The sequence below is a fragment of the Lepidothrix coronata genome, unplaced genomic scaffold (assembly GCF_001604755.1).
Source record: "Lepidothrix coronata isolate B3197 unplaced genomic scaffold, Lepidothrix_coronata-1.0 Scaffold43, whole genome shotgun sequence".
NCBI lineage: Eukaryota > Metazoa > Chordata > Aves > Passeriformes > Pipridae > Lepidothrix > Lepidothrix coronata.
This window is the reverse complement of record NW_016690223.1, coordinates 695352-710852: the sequence shown is the minus strand read 5'-3', so window position 1 is coordinate 710852 and position 15501 is coordinate 695352. Positions and strand designations below refer to the sequence as shown.

Below are 15501 nucleotides of genomic sequence, written 5' to 3'. Positions count from 1 at the left end.
AGCAGGGACAGAGAATTCTGCCTTCTTCATATTCATTGACAGTGGTGCAGAATGAGATGCCAGCCAGTGATGAGTATTTGAGGTAGATTTTGTGTAATACCTAGGTACTTCACCACAATTCACTCTTTTTTAACTTTCCTGTAGCATTTTATTGGTCCTGAAGTGCAATTATTGCTGATTGAGCCCCACAGAAGTGCTTAATGTCTTTGACTACCAGCTGGTTGGGTGATTTTCAGGATCTCTTTGAATCATTCACATGAGATAAAGGTCATGTAGCCACATACTGAATCCCGTACATAATCTTCAGGTTTCTGTGGCTGCTGGCTATTTAGAACAGGACTTTGACATTGAACTCAGATGCTGAATGGATACCACACACCTTGTAAAAGCTCTCTGAGGCACAAGGAAGATGTAGCTGGAGTGCAGTTTTTGCACGCTTTTTTCAGAAGTCATGCAAATGTTATGGAAATTGTCTCCCTACCTCAGGTACTCTGACTGGTTCTACGGGGAATTGCATCCATGAAGATCATTCCCTTTAATTTCCTCTAGTACACAGACTATTGGTTGTATACTTTGATTTTTTTGAAGTGTTGTTGTTGTTTTTTTTTCTCTGCAGGCCTTGGTGACATGGCAGTGTCCAATACAGTAGGGAGCAATGTCTTTGACATTCTGGTGGGACTTGGCATTCCATGGGGTTTGCAGACCATGGCGATCGATTACGGATCAACTGTACGTATACTTGGCAAATCTTTAAGTTCTCCTTTTATTCTATTTGTAAAAAATCCTAAAAGGAAAGCATACAAATAAAATAAGTAAACCCCCAAAGAACCTGCTGAGCGTGTTATTAGTTGCTAAATTAGTTCCTCTTTGCCAAGGAACATAAAGTTAAGGAGGGAATTCTCCTTCCATAAGCTGCAATTAATTTCCAGTTTGTCAACTGAAGTATATTACACTATGTAGCAGAAAAATAGTGCCATGGATAGTTCATGGCTCTATCATTTTCTCACTATACAACTTCTAGCACAGCTGTCTCCATATACCTTAGTATTTTTGTCTGTAAGATGAGAATAACAGCTTATCTCTCTCTTCTGAGGATTTTTTAACATAAATCCATTATAAATGCTGACTTCTTTTTTAATGGAGATGGGATTACTATACATTTGCTTTGATTCCCTAATCTTCCTGTTCTTCATTATGATAAATCTGTTGTGGATTTCCATAGTTTAAAATATGTAAGTCGCTATTCAAAACAGAAGGTGGACTATAAATCAGTAAATTGATTTTTGATCTCCAAAGCACAGCTATATGCTGAGCATTTTAAAAGTCTCCTCCAATTCCCACAGGTTAAGATAAACAGCAAAGGACTGGTCTATTCAGTTGGACTTTTGCTAGGATCAGTGGCACTTACTGTAAGTATCTGACCATCTCCAAGTATTCCAATTGCAAAATAATGATTAGGTATTTACATGGTATAGAAGGATAAAATAGAAATACTTAGCATTGCTTCTTGGAAAGTATCATTCTTCTAGCAATAGCATGAGTTGAAGAGCTACTGCTGTCCTCAGTGAGGACTGAAGTCTGGCATTTGGTGCAAGAGATGCTGGATATGTGTAAGTCCCATAGATTTCAATGACAGTGTTGAAATTATGGGATCCAGTAGTACTTCTTTGGTCCTGTGTGCATACCCCAGACCTATCTCTACTTTATGCTGGGACAAGACCCAGGTATGGTTTATCACCCTTTGCCATTGTCTCTGATTTCTAAAACCAGCCTGGACTAATCAAGTGCTGTAGCTTAAACTGTTAATAAGTACTAGTCAGTGAGGACTGTGAATCTCAGGACTTTAAATGCAGATGCTAAATGTCACTCAGTGTAAGACACTTGCCCTTGTGACATGATTTATCAAGCTGGAAAATTAATTCTGTTTCAAAAGTCAATTTTGCTGGTACTTAAGGTCTGATCCTGCTGACTCCCAGGGAACCCTCTGTAGGAAGAATCAAATCAGGTATAAGGAATCAAAAAGGTATAAAATACTCACTTATACTAATGTGTTTCACTGGTTGCCTGGGAGACTTTGTAGAGGCTCTATAGGAAGAAGGGGTCATCACTGGAGGTTTCACACTGTTGCATGACTCGGTCTTACAAAACTTCACATCACCTGTGCATGATGTAAGTGGTAGAATGACCAGGGCTGTTCACTCTGCTACTAACTTCCTAATGTGTCTGATACATAAGATGTGAGAGCCTGTTCTTTTCTTCTTTTTTGTCTTATCCCCAGTCTGCCATACTGCACAGTGCTTGTGAAACAACAGAGTTGTTCTGTAGACATTTGTATCTGATGTTGCTGCATGCATATTGGTAACCAGCACTTTGGGAAAAAATGGGAAGATAATGCAGATGTGTTACTATGCTAGCCCTTCGTGTTTTTCTGAAAAGAATTGTTTCATAGCAGAAGCCATATCAGCTGAGTTTGAGGCATCTATTATTGTCTCGTTTGTTCTGCTGAATACCCTGATTCGCACAGACCTTTCCAGCAAAACTCAGTGGAGACTTTTGAGCAAAACAAATAATTCAGAGGCACTCAACACCATTGAAAAGAGGTGCCTTCCTGAGGACTTCATTGCTTTGCTACCTGTAACTACGACCCTTAGTTCTGGAGCTCAGCCAAACTGCAAAGAAAGCACCTCTTCTGAAGCTGTTGAAAGAATGGGCATTAGGTGCTGGTGTACTACTGGGACATAAAGAATCTGCAGGGGAGCACTTGAGGGAGGGACATTCATGTAGTTCATTCAGTGCTCTATTTTAGTTCATTAAATATTTTGTAAAACAATCTTAGGACAACTGAGAGTCAAACCAGAATTTCAGTTCTTAGTTTGGGCTTTTACATTTCTTTTCTTAGTTTGGGCTTTTACATTTCTTTTCTTGATCAGAAAAACATATGTAGCCTTTTTGATCTATAAAATACTGAGAATGTATTTTTTTCTTCATACAAGATCTCTAATTCAAGAGACTTGTTTTTAGCTTATAATGAGTGTTTCCAAAAGTTTCCTTCAGAGCTTAATTAACTAATACTTCGTTTGCTTGCAGGTGTTTGGAATCCATGCAAATAAGTGGAAACTTGACAAGAAATTAGGCATCTACGTGTTGTTTCTTTATGCTGTTTTCCTGTGTTTATCTATAATGATAGAGTTTAATGTCTTCACCTTTGTCAACTTCCCTATGTGCCGAGAAGAACTTTAAACCACAATGAGGAGAGAGGCTGAAATTCTTCTGATTACACATGCTGTAAATGGCAGGAGGCATTTCACATTTTTACCTTCTTTCCATCAGTAATTTGAGTGTCGTTCCTGCTTCATCAGCTAACAAGCACTTTTTCCTATATGGAAGGAAAGCATACCTTCCTTTTAACATGCTAGCTCAAGGCAACCAAAGCATTTTCCTCCTCTTTGGGTACTGCTGCTCAGACATAAAGCTACGTGGGTCTTATGCAGCACTCTAAAAGGACCTGTTTCTGGGCATTCTGTTGTGGTTTTCATTCTCCTTTTGCAGACAATCAACCACCACCAAGGTTAGCAAGAGGACAGGAGAAAAATCTTTATAGTTCTTTTGGTTTTGACATTTACTTTCCGTGGAAGGATAAGAGGCAAGTTCAGAACTTTTCTTGGCTCATTCAAAATATCTCAGCTACAGGACCGGAAAGTCCAAGGCACATATCATGGCATGCACTGTTGAGGACATCATTTCCCTTTCAAGTGCTCTGCTTATAGAGGAACTTCACTGACAGTTTTTGATGGCAGTGTTGGATATTTATCACTCTGTTCAATGAACATGAACAACGTGGCAGAGAAAGAAGAGGAAATGGTTGTATGTTGTATCACTTGTGATGATGCACACTAGAAGTCAAGAGTATCTGCATACTGAAGAAGAGAATTACATGCAGAAATTCATACTTGAAAAATATGTTTTATTGTTAATGAGGAATGCTGTACACATAAATATAAACTGACATTTGTGGAATATTACACCACAAAAAACTTTGCATTGGCCATTGTAAGCCCATTGTGTAAATTTAGAAGAAACTAAACAAATAAAATAAAACTGGGTGCTCAGTAACTATCAGTTGTTGTTATCAGCTGAGAGTAGTATCTGAACATAATCCAGACTTTCTGACAACAAAACCCACCCTGATTATGATTTGATTTGATTCAATTTGATTGGTGGGAGGAAGAAGCTTATTTCATCAGTCAAGAAGCTGGTGTATTCTTCAGTTTTTCTTTATTCCCAGAAGCTTAATGAAGATGAGTGTCTGTCGTGGAACAGTGCAGATAAGAATCACATAGACGAAAGCAAGTCTGTCAAGAGAATATGGTCCTTGATTTGATTGCATGCAAGTTTTGAAGCACAATATACTTCTTTTCAACTCCGAGTAGAAGCCAAGTTTTGACACCCTTTCCACCAGCATTAATCTGATGTAAGGAATTACTCTGAATGTAATTGACAGCAAGATTCAGCCCAGAGTATTGAAATAATGGGTAACAGTCCGCATTGTAGTGGTCATACAATTGCAGATCACTGAGACAGCATATTTTGAATTGCTACTAAACTTTAAAAATATTTTGAAGCTGTATGTGAATGATCACATAAAGTTTCTAAAGAAGCACAGTTAACTTTATACATAGATTTTTTTAATTTTTTAATATTTATAAACCAAACCTATCAACTAACAGTTGATGTGTTTTTAAATATATAAATATTTCCATTAAGACTATATATAAAAAATTGTGTCAGTGAGAACATACTATAAAATATTAGTAAATAAGCACTTATTCAGAAAGTTCCTTCTTTTAACAAATGATAAATAATTATTTTTAGCCAACTGACATGCAGAATACTGTTTACACCAGGCAATGTGTTTACAATTATGGCTATTTTAAAAATTATTTTAGTACAAATTAAGGAGTGTATTCTGCTGTTGAATTTTTTTTAGGAATTGGATCTTTTCAATGTAATCCTAAAGAAAAAAAGCAACACATTTATTACTTGCTTTACACTTTGTTACAAATGTCAGTATTAGTATCCATTTAGGGTTCATAATTTAAAAGTTTTGTTGTTAAACAAGCCAGTTCTAAAGATGGCCACAAATACAGCATTATTAAAATGCTTTATTGAATAGGCAAGCATGGCAGTAAAACACATTTTATCTCAACAATGCCAATGACCCCATTTCCAGGCATTCAAGACATTTTTGCTGCAGTATAAAGCTGAGGAGATGGAATTCATGTTCATCTTTGAGTCTTCTGTTGCAGAAAGGCTGTGAAAATGCAGCATACTGCTGCACCACTGTAGGAGCATCCCCTTCTAGTCTTACTCTCTCCCCTGCTGTCTTTCAGGACAGTTTGCTGTTGAAAATATGGTGATGACTTAAATATAAGACTGAAAGGAGCAGAGAGAGAGGCTGAGTAAATGTTCTTTTCCTATATTCTGCCGTTTTGTGGTCTTGGAGAACTAACTGTCTCCAAGCAAATATTTGCTCTCCTGTGCATGGTTCAGGCAGCTCAGATGTCTTCACACAGTAGAAGAGTGGTTCCAAAATCAGATTTTGAATGCTTAGTGAAAGCTGAGTTGACAGTCATGAGGGCATCAAAGCTTATAGTGCCAGATCTAGCAAACTGTACTGTACCTTCGTATTTCTGAACCAGGCAACTTTGGAAAAATACAGGCACCATTTTTTTCTGTAGCAACTGACCCCCAGCCCAAACATGCACAGATTTTTGTCTGCTAATGCTATGAGTTCTTCAAACATAATTTAGAATTACTCTGCCTAAATTGAATATCACCTGCTCCAGAAAACCAGTGTTGTATTTAGCAAGGGTCAGTCTCAGAACATAGTACTGCTAAATCATGTGGCTGGTCCTGTCATCTACAGCCCTCCCTGAAACATAGACCCACTTCAGGACAATTTATATTGAATTCTAATGTTGCATTTCATGAGATGGTCTCATGCATATCCTGCTATGAGACAGGTATCATGCCATGCTTATAATTATAAATAACCTTAGTAGGGTTCTCCTCTGACACCACCACATGACCAAGGATGTATTGTTTGCCAAAGAATTATGAGATGCTGTATCAGGGCCTTGATGACACATTATCATATGGAGTAGTTTAAAGGGTTCTTAAGTTGTCATAATCCATATGCTAAAATAAATAGAGTTATACACCAAGCCATGCAGGTAAACTGAATGGTCCAAGAAAGATCTGATTGACAAATCGTTGTGTGTCAGATAAACCCACATCAGAATGTATCAGTAATTCAGTAGGCTGTTGCAGAGTAATAACAAACTAGTGCCTTTCACGTGTATACAAAAAAAAAAAAAAAAGAAAAAAGAAAAAATTTGCTTGCGTAGTCAGGAAACCATTGCAAATTTTGCCATTTTCAAATCAAGAAAAGGAGTGATTTGTGCTTGGCTCTCTGCAATTAGTACAGTTCTATCCTGCAGCTGTTCAGATTGTGTCTCAAATTTTGTAGCCATTTTGTTTTATTAACCATTGCAAGAGTTAGCTGGCTGAGTTTGGAATGTGTGTCGCAATATTCTATAAGTTAATGTTCAGCTCAAGAGTGAAAAGAAAGCTGGTGGATGTGAGAGGTAAAACTGTTACTGTGATCTGAAATTTGCCAGCATACTAACACTGAAAAGTAATACAACTCAGAAAAAGATATCCCATATCCAGCAAAGCTTAACTTCAGCAGGTTTGATTCCATTCTTAAAGCTAAGCATATATCCAAGTGCCTTGCTGGATTGTGTCCTAAGATGACAGTGGAGCACAGTTTTTGGGTTTTCTGTCATATTCAGATCTTTTCATATTTTACTGGGTTTGTAGTGTGAGGATTTTATTTCTTTCTCAAATTATAAGGTTTAACCAGAGTCCGTGGACTTCTGCTCTGCTGATACCACTTCCAATTTCCACTCTTGTAAATAGGAGAACACGTTCCTTGTCTCAGACTTCAAAACTGTGCATCTGCCCTTGTGTGTATGAGCGGGGGCAAAACTGAATTATAGTTGGCCAAGGAGGGCTTTTAGCAGCTCTTTTCTGCTGCAGTTCCCCTGGAGTAGCACAGTCCCACATAGACCCACAGGTTGCAGTCCTGTCTGTAGCAAGCAAACGGGAGTTTCCGTTGAGTTTGACAATTTTTGATTACATTTATTTACCATAACAATTGTACTGCATTATAAAGTATTGCTTGTGTAAAGATTTCAAGCTTAGGATCTACATGTCTAAATCTAAGAAGCTACAGATATGGTTATCTATTTGATGATGTAAGGGCTGCTCTCTGGGCTGAGGTCTAGCCTAGAAGAACACCTTAAGTCTTCCCAACAGGTACAGCATAGTCAACATCTTTCTCCTGGCTCAGTCATTGGCGTGCCAATTTTATTTTGGTTTTATATGCTTACTGCAGCTGTAGCAAACATAAAATTAGTTTCTGGATTTAGATGATATTTGTAAACTTTCTGTCAACATGTAAACAAATGGAAAAGGTCTTTACTAATCTAATACTTAGCAATCATAGAGAAGATTCTATTCTGTCTTTGATTTCCCTTGTGACTGTGCTTTAATTGCACTTGTTTCTATTATGTGTTTGCTCTAGTTGCACAAATTCCACATGGATTTTGTTGTCTTCCTTTCTTGGATTTCTTGCCATTGTAATGGCATTTACTTGTGTCCTACTATTAGTTGGTTTTGGTAGAGTGCTTTAAGCTGTATGAATACTGCCTGATAATTCATGCCAAGGAAAGATCAGACCTAATGTAATATGAATCAGACACTAAAATAACTGATAGCCAGGTGAAACCAAAGAGTCTTCCTAATTGAAATACATCACCTTTAAGCGTAACATTCTGTCATTGCAAGGCTCAGATCTCTCTCTGTTAGTTATTTGTGTTTAAACACTCAGAAAAAAAATCTGCAGCTTGTGCATTTGCTACACAATTTCCTTTTTATTTCTTTGAGTCTGAACTCCATATTTTTCATTTTATTGGGTGGTGAGATTTATGTGATGGTTACACAGGTAAATGACAGCATTTAGTTCCAGCAACTCTGTACCAAACCCTTTATTATTCTCTTGAACTATTTTGAAAAGTCTGTATGCAAGTGATGGATGTTCTGCTGAAGAGGAGAATGCCATTCAACTGATACGTGCATTCCAGTTTCTGACCTACTGTGTGCATATTTAAAAACCTCCTTTTGAATAACTTGAGCACACACTTTTCTCACATTTCCCCGTATGTCAGGTTCTCATGTTTGCTCCCAAAAGAAATCTGTGAAATCTTATACATCCCTGTCCTGACATGTGAGATACATGTGTAGCTGCTTCTGCACAGGCTGAGATGTGTAGTGGTTGTGGCAATTTGCTCCTCATGTGGTTCTGCTTGCTGCCATACTTCTGACATACAGCGCACTGTCTGAAAGAAATGAATGATTATGGGAAATTAATGCCATTTGGATATTTTCTTAGAAGAATTGCCTGTTTGAATTTAATCCCTTTTTTTTTCTTTTTTACTTGCACAAAGAATGTAGGCAATCACTGCCATCCTATCAGTGAGATGGTCTTGATAAACTTGAAAGACAAATCTAAAGATTGATTTATAGCACTAGACATGATAACAAATTCTAAAAGTATCAGAATATATGAAAACTAGACAGGTATAATCTCTAGAAAGATTGATAACAACAGTAAAGATGCTTCCTTTGAGAGGATTTTTACAACAAGATTATGGCCTTCATTCATATACCAATTATGTATGCAAAGAACACTTGTAAATCTCCTTCCCCAGCAGCACCTCTGTTTCAAATAGGTGTAACTGCAGCAAAGTTGTGACCAAATTCTTGCCTTCACGTTCTTGGGAGTGGTGACAGTGCTCGTTACTGTCCTGATAGTTGGCACAAATTTGTGTCAGTGGAACTGAGCACAGAATTTGGCTCACACTATCTCCTCCATTGCAAGAAAGTCTTTGAAATCATTTATGATCACTAAAATGAATTCTGAACCTTTTAAAAACCTGTGTTTCGTACTTGCAGGCATTTGCTGTGCACCCTTAGGAGGTGTGATACCTCTTTAAATATTATTAAAACTTTCTGGAACTGCTTACTTTGAAAACAGAAAGGGATGGGTTTGTAAACTGTAAATAACAGAAATCTCTCATGTTATTTATTTTTTCAATGACTGTGACCTTATGCACTGTGAATGCTCTGTGATATGGGGTCCATTGTACAGATAAATATGTCATGGAATCCAAATGGATTTAATGTGATGATTTGTTACAAAATGTTGGCATGATATTTGATTATTTTTGTTGTGAGAATTATAAAAAATAGTTAACTCAGCATTTATAAAGATTATAGCAGTCAGTATTATAATGCACTATATAAAAATATGTACACTATCAATAAATTATATAAACAACTAGAGTGTGTTTTTTTCTCAGATGATAAGATGTGAAACATTCTCATGTTTATTATTGAAAATCTAAAATTTAAGGACCCAAATAGGTTATGTGCCTTTACTTTTTTGGTGAAATCTGGACCCTGCTGAACTGAATTTATGAAGGCCCACATTTTCATCTATTCCAGGGAGTATTGCCTGGATCAAGCCATTATTTGGAGTGAGTTAAGTGTATTGCTTTGATTTGCAGCAATTCTGAAACACACAATTTGCTCTTTTGAGGCTAGAAGTGTGTGAATTGCTGAGAACACAGTTTGCTGTACTGAGGCACTGATTCAGAAGCAATTATGACAGCTCAGAAACACCCTGATGGGAGAGCATTTTGGCTGCTTTGTCTCATGGTACAGTGGTGTCCAGTAGGTTCACACTGAGTACTGGATGCTGACAAAGGAGTGGAAGTAAGATCTGAAGGCTGTGCAGTACTATTTTCATTTCCCAGCTACCTAACCTCTGGAGATACTCCTTCTTACCCTTGATTGTCCATTTTCAACATCCTTGTAGTTCACCTCAGGGTCTGATGACTTCTGGTATATATGTACACAGGCTCTGGTACAGTCTGTTCTGGGCTCACAAAAAGCTTTTAAATGAAAAAAAAAAAAGGAGAAGCTAAGAGTTAACTTCATCTCATGGCCTGGTGTATTAACAGTTTAATTAGACAAGTCTTCTCAATACTCCTAGCCAGTTTACAACCAGGAGATGCAAGTTAAAACAAATCTTGATCTTATTTTTCTTAAGCACTGTGCATGAGACTGGAATCCCTGTTGCTGTATAAACCTGCCATTAGCCACTCTTGGCTTTTGTGCATCTACAGAAAAGTCTCATGGAAGTGGAGAAAAGGGGTATCCTTCTTTGATTTTTACATAAAGGTTCGTTCATTAATGTATACTAAGCTAAATTTTTCTAAGCTGGGGAAAGAAAAGAATTCCTTCTTATACAAAGAATTACCTTCTAGGCATCAGAATCTGAATGTGAAAAATACCTCTTCTTTTAATCCTTCCATTCTTGACATGATGACCCATCATGATCTGTTATGTAATAGGCTCTATAAAAGGCACATAATCTATGGATTAGTGACACAATAGGCATGACAATTCCTATGGGCTCTTAATACATGCTGTATTATTGATGCAGCCACTTCCTACTATATGGAAAACAGAACTGTCGTGTAATCTGTGCATATGCTGAAAGCACTTTTTTATAACCAAAGTGCTCATACTTAATGGCTTCCCCCATAAGCCATTTTTAAACCTTTCCAACTCGGCTGCATAAAATTACAAAAACGGGCTGCAGCATGCTGTGGCTTAAGATGGAAAGGGGGAATCAGTTCTAGAAAAGAAATGAATTTCCCCTTTCAGCTTGGATTTATCATAGAGGAGCCTCAGCTTGAAGTAACTGGGTGTTATTTTGTCATTTAGCTTTTGTGTAATTGTTTACTTCCAAAGCCTGATACTAGAATATAATGTCACATTCCAAACCTGTCAAATCTCTGGCTTAAAAAAATACCTAGTAAAGACTGGACAAAATTTCTTAAGTTAAAATTTGTCTTCATTTTCATATTTTAAATATTTTACAGAGATACTGAGTACTTTGTAGAAAATTACAAAATCTTTTAAAATTAAATTTGGTCAATATCTTTAGCGAAACAAATTTTGAAACTTCACATTTCTGAAACTACATTCTTTACATTGGAAATAGTGTGAAAGATTTCACTCAAATCACATGAAACTGAGATAGCACCAAAATACTGGATTTTTTTAATTCTGTATTGTTGCCATTTTTCCCCCCAAATCTTGTGAATAATTCTAGTAATTTTGTTTCTGCTTCCCTAAAAATATCATTGGAATTGTCTAACACTCTGTGATGTTCTGCATTTGCAAAATCTTAGGTCTTTGCATAGGACAGCTGCCTATTTGTGTGAACAGTTTTTCCCATCTGAGGAGGTCCATGCAAGCAGCCCAACTTCCCAGTTTTTGTCTCAGCAAACTTTTTTTCCAGCAAAACAAGAGTAAATGCTGAGTGGGCCTGGTCCCTGCTGAATTGCAGGGGAGGGAAATGGAAATGTGGGGTAGAGCTGAATTGTGTGAGGCATGTAGGAGGTTGTTCTCATGCCAGTACCCGAGGTGCATTTCAGAGGTGCCCAGCTGGTGAGCAAATCTAGAACATATTTTTTTCTTGGACCTCTGCGCTCAGAACCCACAGAAGGATTCAGAGCTGAGATCTGACAAGCCTGCATTAAGGAATGAGTGAATCTCAGCCAACCTGCCTGTCTAAGAGGACTAAATTCTTCGTTGAATGAGTTTGCCATTGCCTGAAAATTACTCCAGGAGATGGAGCAACTAGCTCCTTAATGTAGTGGAAAAGAGTATTATGAAATACAGTAGCTGAAAATTCAAAACTAAATGAGGGAAAGAATCAGGTGTGAATTTAAATAATACCAGCAATTAAACCCTAAGACACCTTATGTAGAAGGGTAGTGAATTTTCCATCATGCAGTCTTTCAGTTAGGCTCTTTGATTTTCTAAGATGAATCCTTCTAAAAGCTAGAACATAAATTTTCTTATGTGAACAGAAGTCACAGTATTTATTAAAAAAACAAACTGGGAAAATTTGGTCTAGTGTTAGCACAGAAGTTATGACTTGGTGACGGTGAAGGACCCCCTGACTCTCCTTAGCTCAGTGCCAGCAGAATTGGCTCTGTGTTCTATACTGAGGTCTAGTTTCCCTCTTGCCAATGCACTGGCAGTTCCCTGACATTTGCATTCTGCTATGGGCTGTATGGCACTGTCTATTTTTAAAAAGCTGAGAAATTCCTTCTAAAGATAAAAGGGGCAAAAAGTTACCTTTGTCTCCCTGTCCATTCCATGCAATTGCTTTTCTCCACCTCTGCTTCCTACTTCTGCCTTATTTTTTCCATTATGCATTCTCCTAGTATCAGATATTTCTGGAACAATGGCGTTGCCAAATAGGAGTGCCACCAGCCCTGTCTGACAGCACATCTGTCAGTCCCCAGCTTCCACAGCTGGTCTGTATTCAGTCAGGTTTCCCGTACAGCAACCATTACTTGATCACTTAAATAACTCTGGGTCAAATGTACTCTGAGACTGACTGCAGCTTCACAGCACAGATAGCTGTTCATTTGCTAGCAGTTGTACAACCTTATCATTAGCTTTTGCTTTAACTGGGAATGTTTTTGTGAAGCTGTCCTCTGCTAGTGTTAGACATTTCATTTTCTCAGGTCCTGTGTAAATATAAAGGTTTCCAAGCTCCATCTGGTTCCAGTTACTCAAGCAGTAGAAATACACATGCTTCAGGAATTTGCAGACGGAGACTTACTGCTTTGCTGCCTTACAAAATCCTTTACAAAGTTCACTATGCTCTGTTGCCTCCTGATATACCTGTAGCCTGTAAAACAATTTCCCTTGAAACTTATTTAAGTTAGAGAAACAAGTTGATGGTCTCATGCCCTTCTTTCTAATGAGGTTAACCTGCCTGCACTACTAAATATGGGTTTCTAACACACACACACACACACACACACACGCACGCACACCCTTGACCACCAAAGACTGCCTCTTCCTGAAATCCCCCGTTCATATAAATACAGGAAGTAGAAATAAGAGAGGCTAAAATCGGATCTTCTTGGTAGTTTGCTTTCATTTCAGTGTTTGTTTAGTCCTCTGCCCTCTGATACTACTGAGCCTGAAGCTGGTTTTAAACATCCTCCCCCTGACGCCCCTTGAAATACCATCTTCAGTGCAAAACCTGAGGATGTGGAGGTTCTGCTCAGCAATGGAAAGGAATTGCTTTTCTTACCGAGGAACTCTCCAGCCACTGTGAAACAGAAAGTGTCTTAAAGTTTGCTGTAAGGATGAAAACATCAGCAGGAGAGAAGGGAGCCAGGGATGACTCAGGGTAAGTCCTGAATCTTTAGTGACTGCTCATTTTTAACAACTGTTGCTTTGCTTTTCCTACTTAACAAAGAGTTCTCAGCTGCATTTGTAAGCCGGCTGCTGAGTTATCAGCTACATAGTCACAATAGTGTGGCAAGATTGTGCTGTAATTTACAGTATTTCCTTTAGCTAACATGTTCCAGCTAAAACCAAACTGCAATACCTTTATTTAGCTTGAATCTTAGCTATTTAGGGAAGAAGAAGGATGAATCCCAAGCTGCAGTTTAGGGCAAAGGACAGAAAAAGGGAGTTTTCTGGTTTTGGAAATGTGACAAAGCTTTTCTGGGAGGCTTGCTTTGTTTCTGCTCAAATGCAGAAGTGGATAAGGGCTCGTCCCTATCAGCTGATGGTCACTCCAGCTCCTGCATGCTAAGGTATACACAGACTCTGTCCACGGACTCCCAAGAGACTTCAAATGCACTTTCTGTCAGGAAAAGAATACAGGCTTTCCTTGCTCCTGGCCAACAAACACTGCACCTTGCAGGACTGAGCCCCAAGAAAACATAGTGGGACAGAAAATGGGTTTTGACTGGGACGACAGTCAGCTAGCTCCTGGGATTCCAGGATAAGGCTGGAATCCTCCTGAGGCTCGGTTGTGTCATAAAACCCGTGCTGAAGCTGAGAATTTCTGTTTCCTGTTGTAAACAATCAGGGGAAAATTACATAGCTGCTGAAACCTTCAGTCACCCCCCCTTGGAAAAACATAGTAATACCAGATATTAAGACTTTTTCTTACCTGTTTGACACACTTAGACAGCCTATTTCCTGTGAATAAAAGCTCCCAGATATGTCTGTGATGGGTCCGGTAGAAGAGGCTGTATGGGTGGATAGATATGGGATACTTGCCAGACTTGGAGCATACTCAGACAAAAAGGAGGTGAAATTGCTGCTGACAGGCTACCGTGCAATGGTTTCACCATAGCACTGTTCCCAAATACCCACATGGAGTGCGGGGGGTGGAGGAAGAACCCTGCATTACAATTGTTACTGCTTTTGCCTTGTTCAGTTGTTTGCATTAAGTGGAACAATGACACTCCTGTTTCAAGGTGTAATTCCTCAGTTCCATGTGATGTTAAACACTGAGGGACAAAGATCACACACCCATAAGGAAAAAATGTAAGTGTCCAATCCCTGCAGACTGGCAAGAGGAACTTAGTCGATGATAAACCAGAGAATTTGCGCTTGGCAGATATTCTCTGCATTTTTGATAGTTAGGATGTTAAGTATTATAAACTGAAAGATATATTCTCTTTATCTCTTTCTCAGCTTGTCTGAAATGAGCCACATACTTGCAAAGGTTTGCTTTCAGTCTAAAGTTGCAGGAGAAAGTAAACAAGCCATAGACCTTAGATTTGGACTGTAAGTCAAGTGGTTGGAGGAATATTGAAGCATGAATAGGCATGCCACAAGCATTCTTCATAGAGTTTTGAGCATCTGAACAATTTAACAGAATTACCTTTTTTTTCATTAACTGATTGTCTTTATTTTCAGTCTGTCTCCCACTCATAAAAAAACTTGGGTATTTTAAAATCTGTTTTAACTCTTTCTGTTTACATTCTATAATATTGGTGAAGATCCTCAAAATTACACTTCAGCATGTGTACCTTGTGGCCTCCAACACATTACAGAATTAGAAACATTTCTAAATGGTGTTTAGGTAATTTCCTGTTACGGTCACACTGAATTAGGTGCCAATTTCACAAAATATATGTAGATAAAGTTGGTAGCTTTCAAAAGATATGGTAACATAGGGCAAGCTGCTGATGGAGAATCTGGACCTGATTTTAAAATTCTGTGCACAAAAATTGCACGAGCAATTGGTGAGATTGCACCTCAGTTCACCATAGTCTTTGGGCTATTAATTAAAAGGGAAGGCTTATTCACATGCACAGAAACTATGGCAATGCAAATTATCTTAGAAGTACCCTAGCAACTTGAAAAGTATCCATGTATCCATTCCTAGTAATGACTGAAGGGTCTATTCTGCATGTAGCAAATCCATAAGGAGGTTTTGCTGATTTATACCTGTGAAATGGCAGAAAACACTGG

The 15501-nt window shown here is 38.2% G+C and overlaps 2 protein-coding genes and 1 long non-coding RNA gene across 5 annotated transcripts in view; 2 read left to right on the top strand and 1 right to left on the bottom strand.

Annotated features, from left to right (window-relative positions):
• The window catches only part of SLC24A4 (solute carrier family 24 member 4), a 90895-nt gene extending 86782 nt beyond the window's left edge, over positions 1-4113 (top strand). For both annotated transcript variants that reach the window (XM_017813886.1, XM_017813888.1), the window contains exons 15-17: positions 617-729; positions 1344-1409; positions 3088-4113. In XM_017813886.1, coding sequence (XP_017669375.1) covers positions 617-729; positions 1344-1409; positions 3088-3240 — 332 coding nt within the window. In that variant the 3' untranslated portion in view covers positions 3241-4113. The remainder of the gene's footprint in view (positions 1-616; positions 730-1343; positions 1410-3087) is intronic.
• A 4013-nt stretch (positions 4114-8126) lies between these two features.
• LOC108496821 lies at positions 8127-14492 on the bottom strand. 2 transcript variants are annotated; one of them, XR_001874598.1, is made up of 5 exons: positions 14395-14492; positions 14189-14267; positions 10448-10544; positions 9973-10079; positions 8127-8462 (listed from the first exon to the last, which is right to left on the bottom strand). It is a non-coding gene; the product is annotated as an uncharacterized LOC108496821 (long non-coding RNA). The 2 variants fall into 2 exon arrangements; XR_001874599.1 differs by lacking the exon at positions 10448-10544.
• Positions 13166-15501, top strand: part of RIN3 (Ras and Rab interactor 3) — a 67929-nt gene continuing 65593 nt past the window's right edge. Inside the window, exon 1 of the mRNA XM_017813885.1 lies at positions 13166-13414. Coding sequence (XP_017669374.1) covers positions 13371-13414 — 44 coding nt within the window. The 5' untranslated portion in view covers positions 13166-13370. The remainder of the gene's footprint in view (positions 13415-15501) is intronic.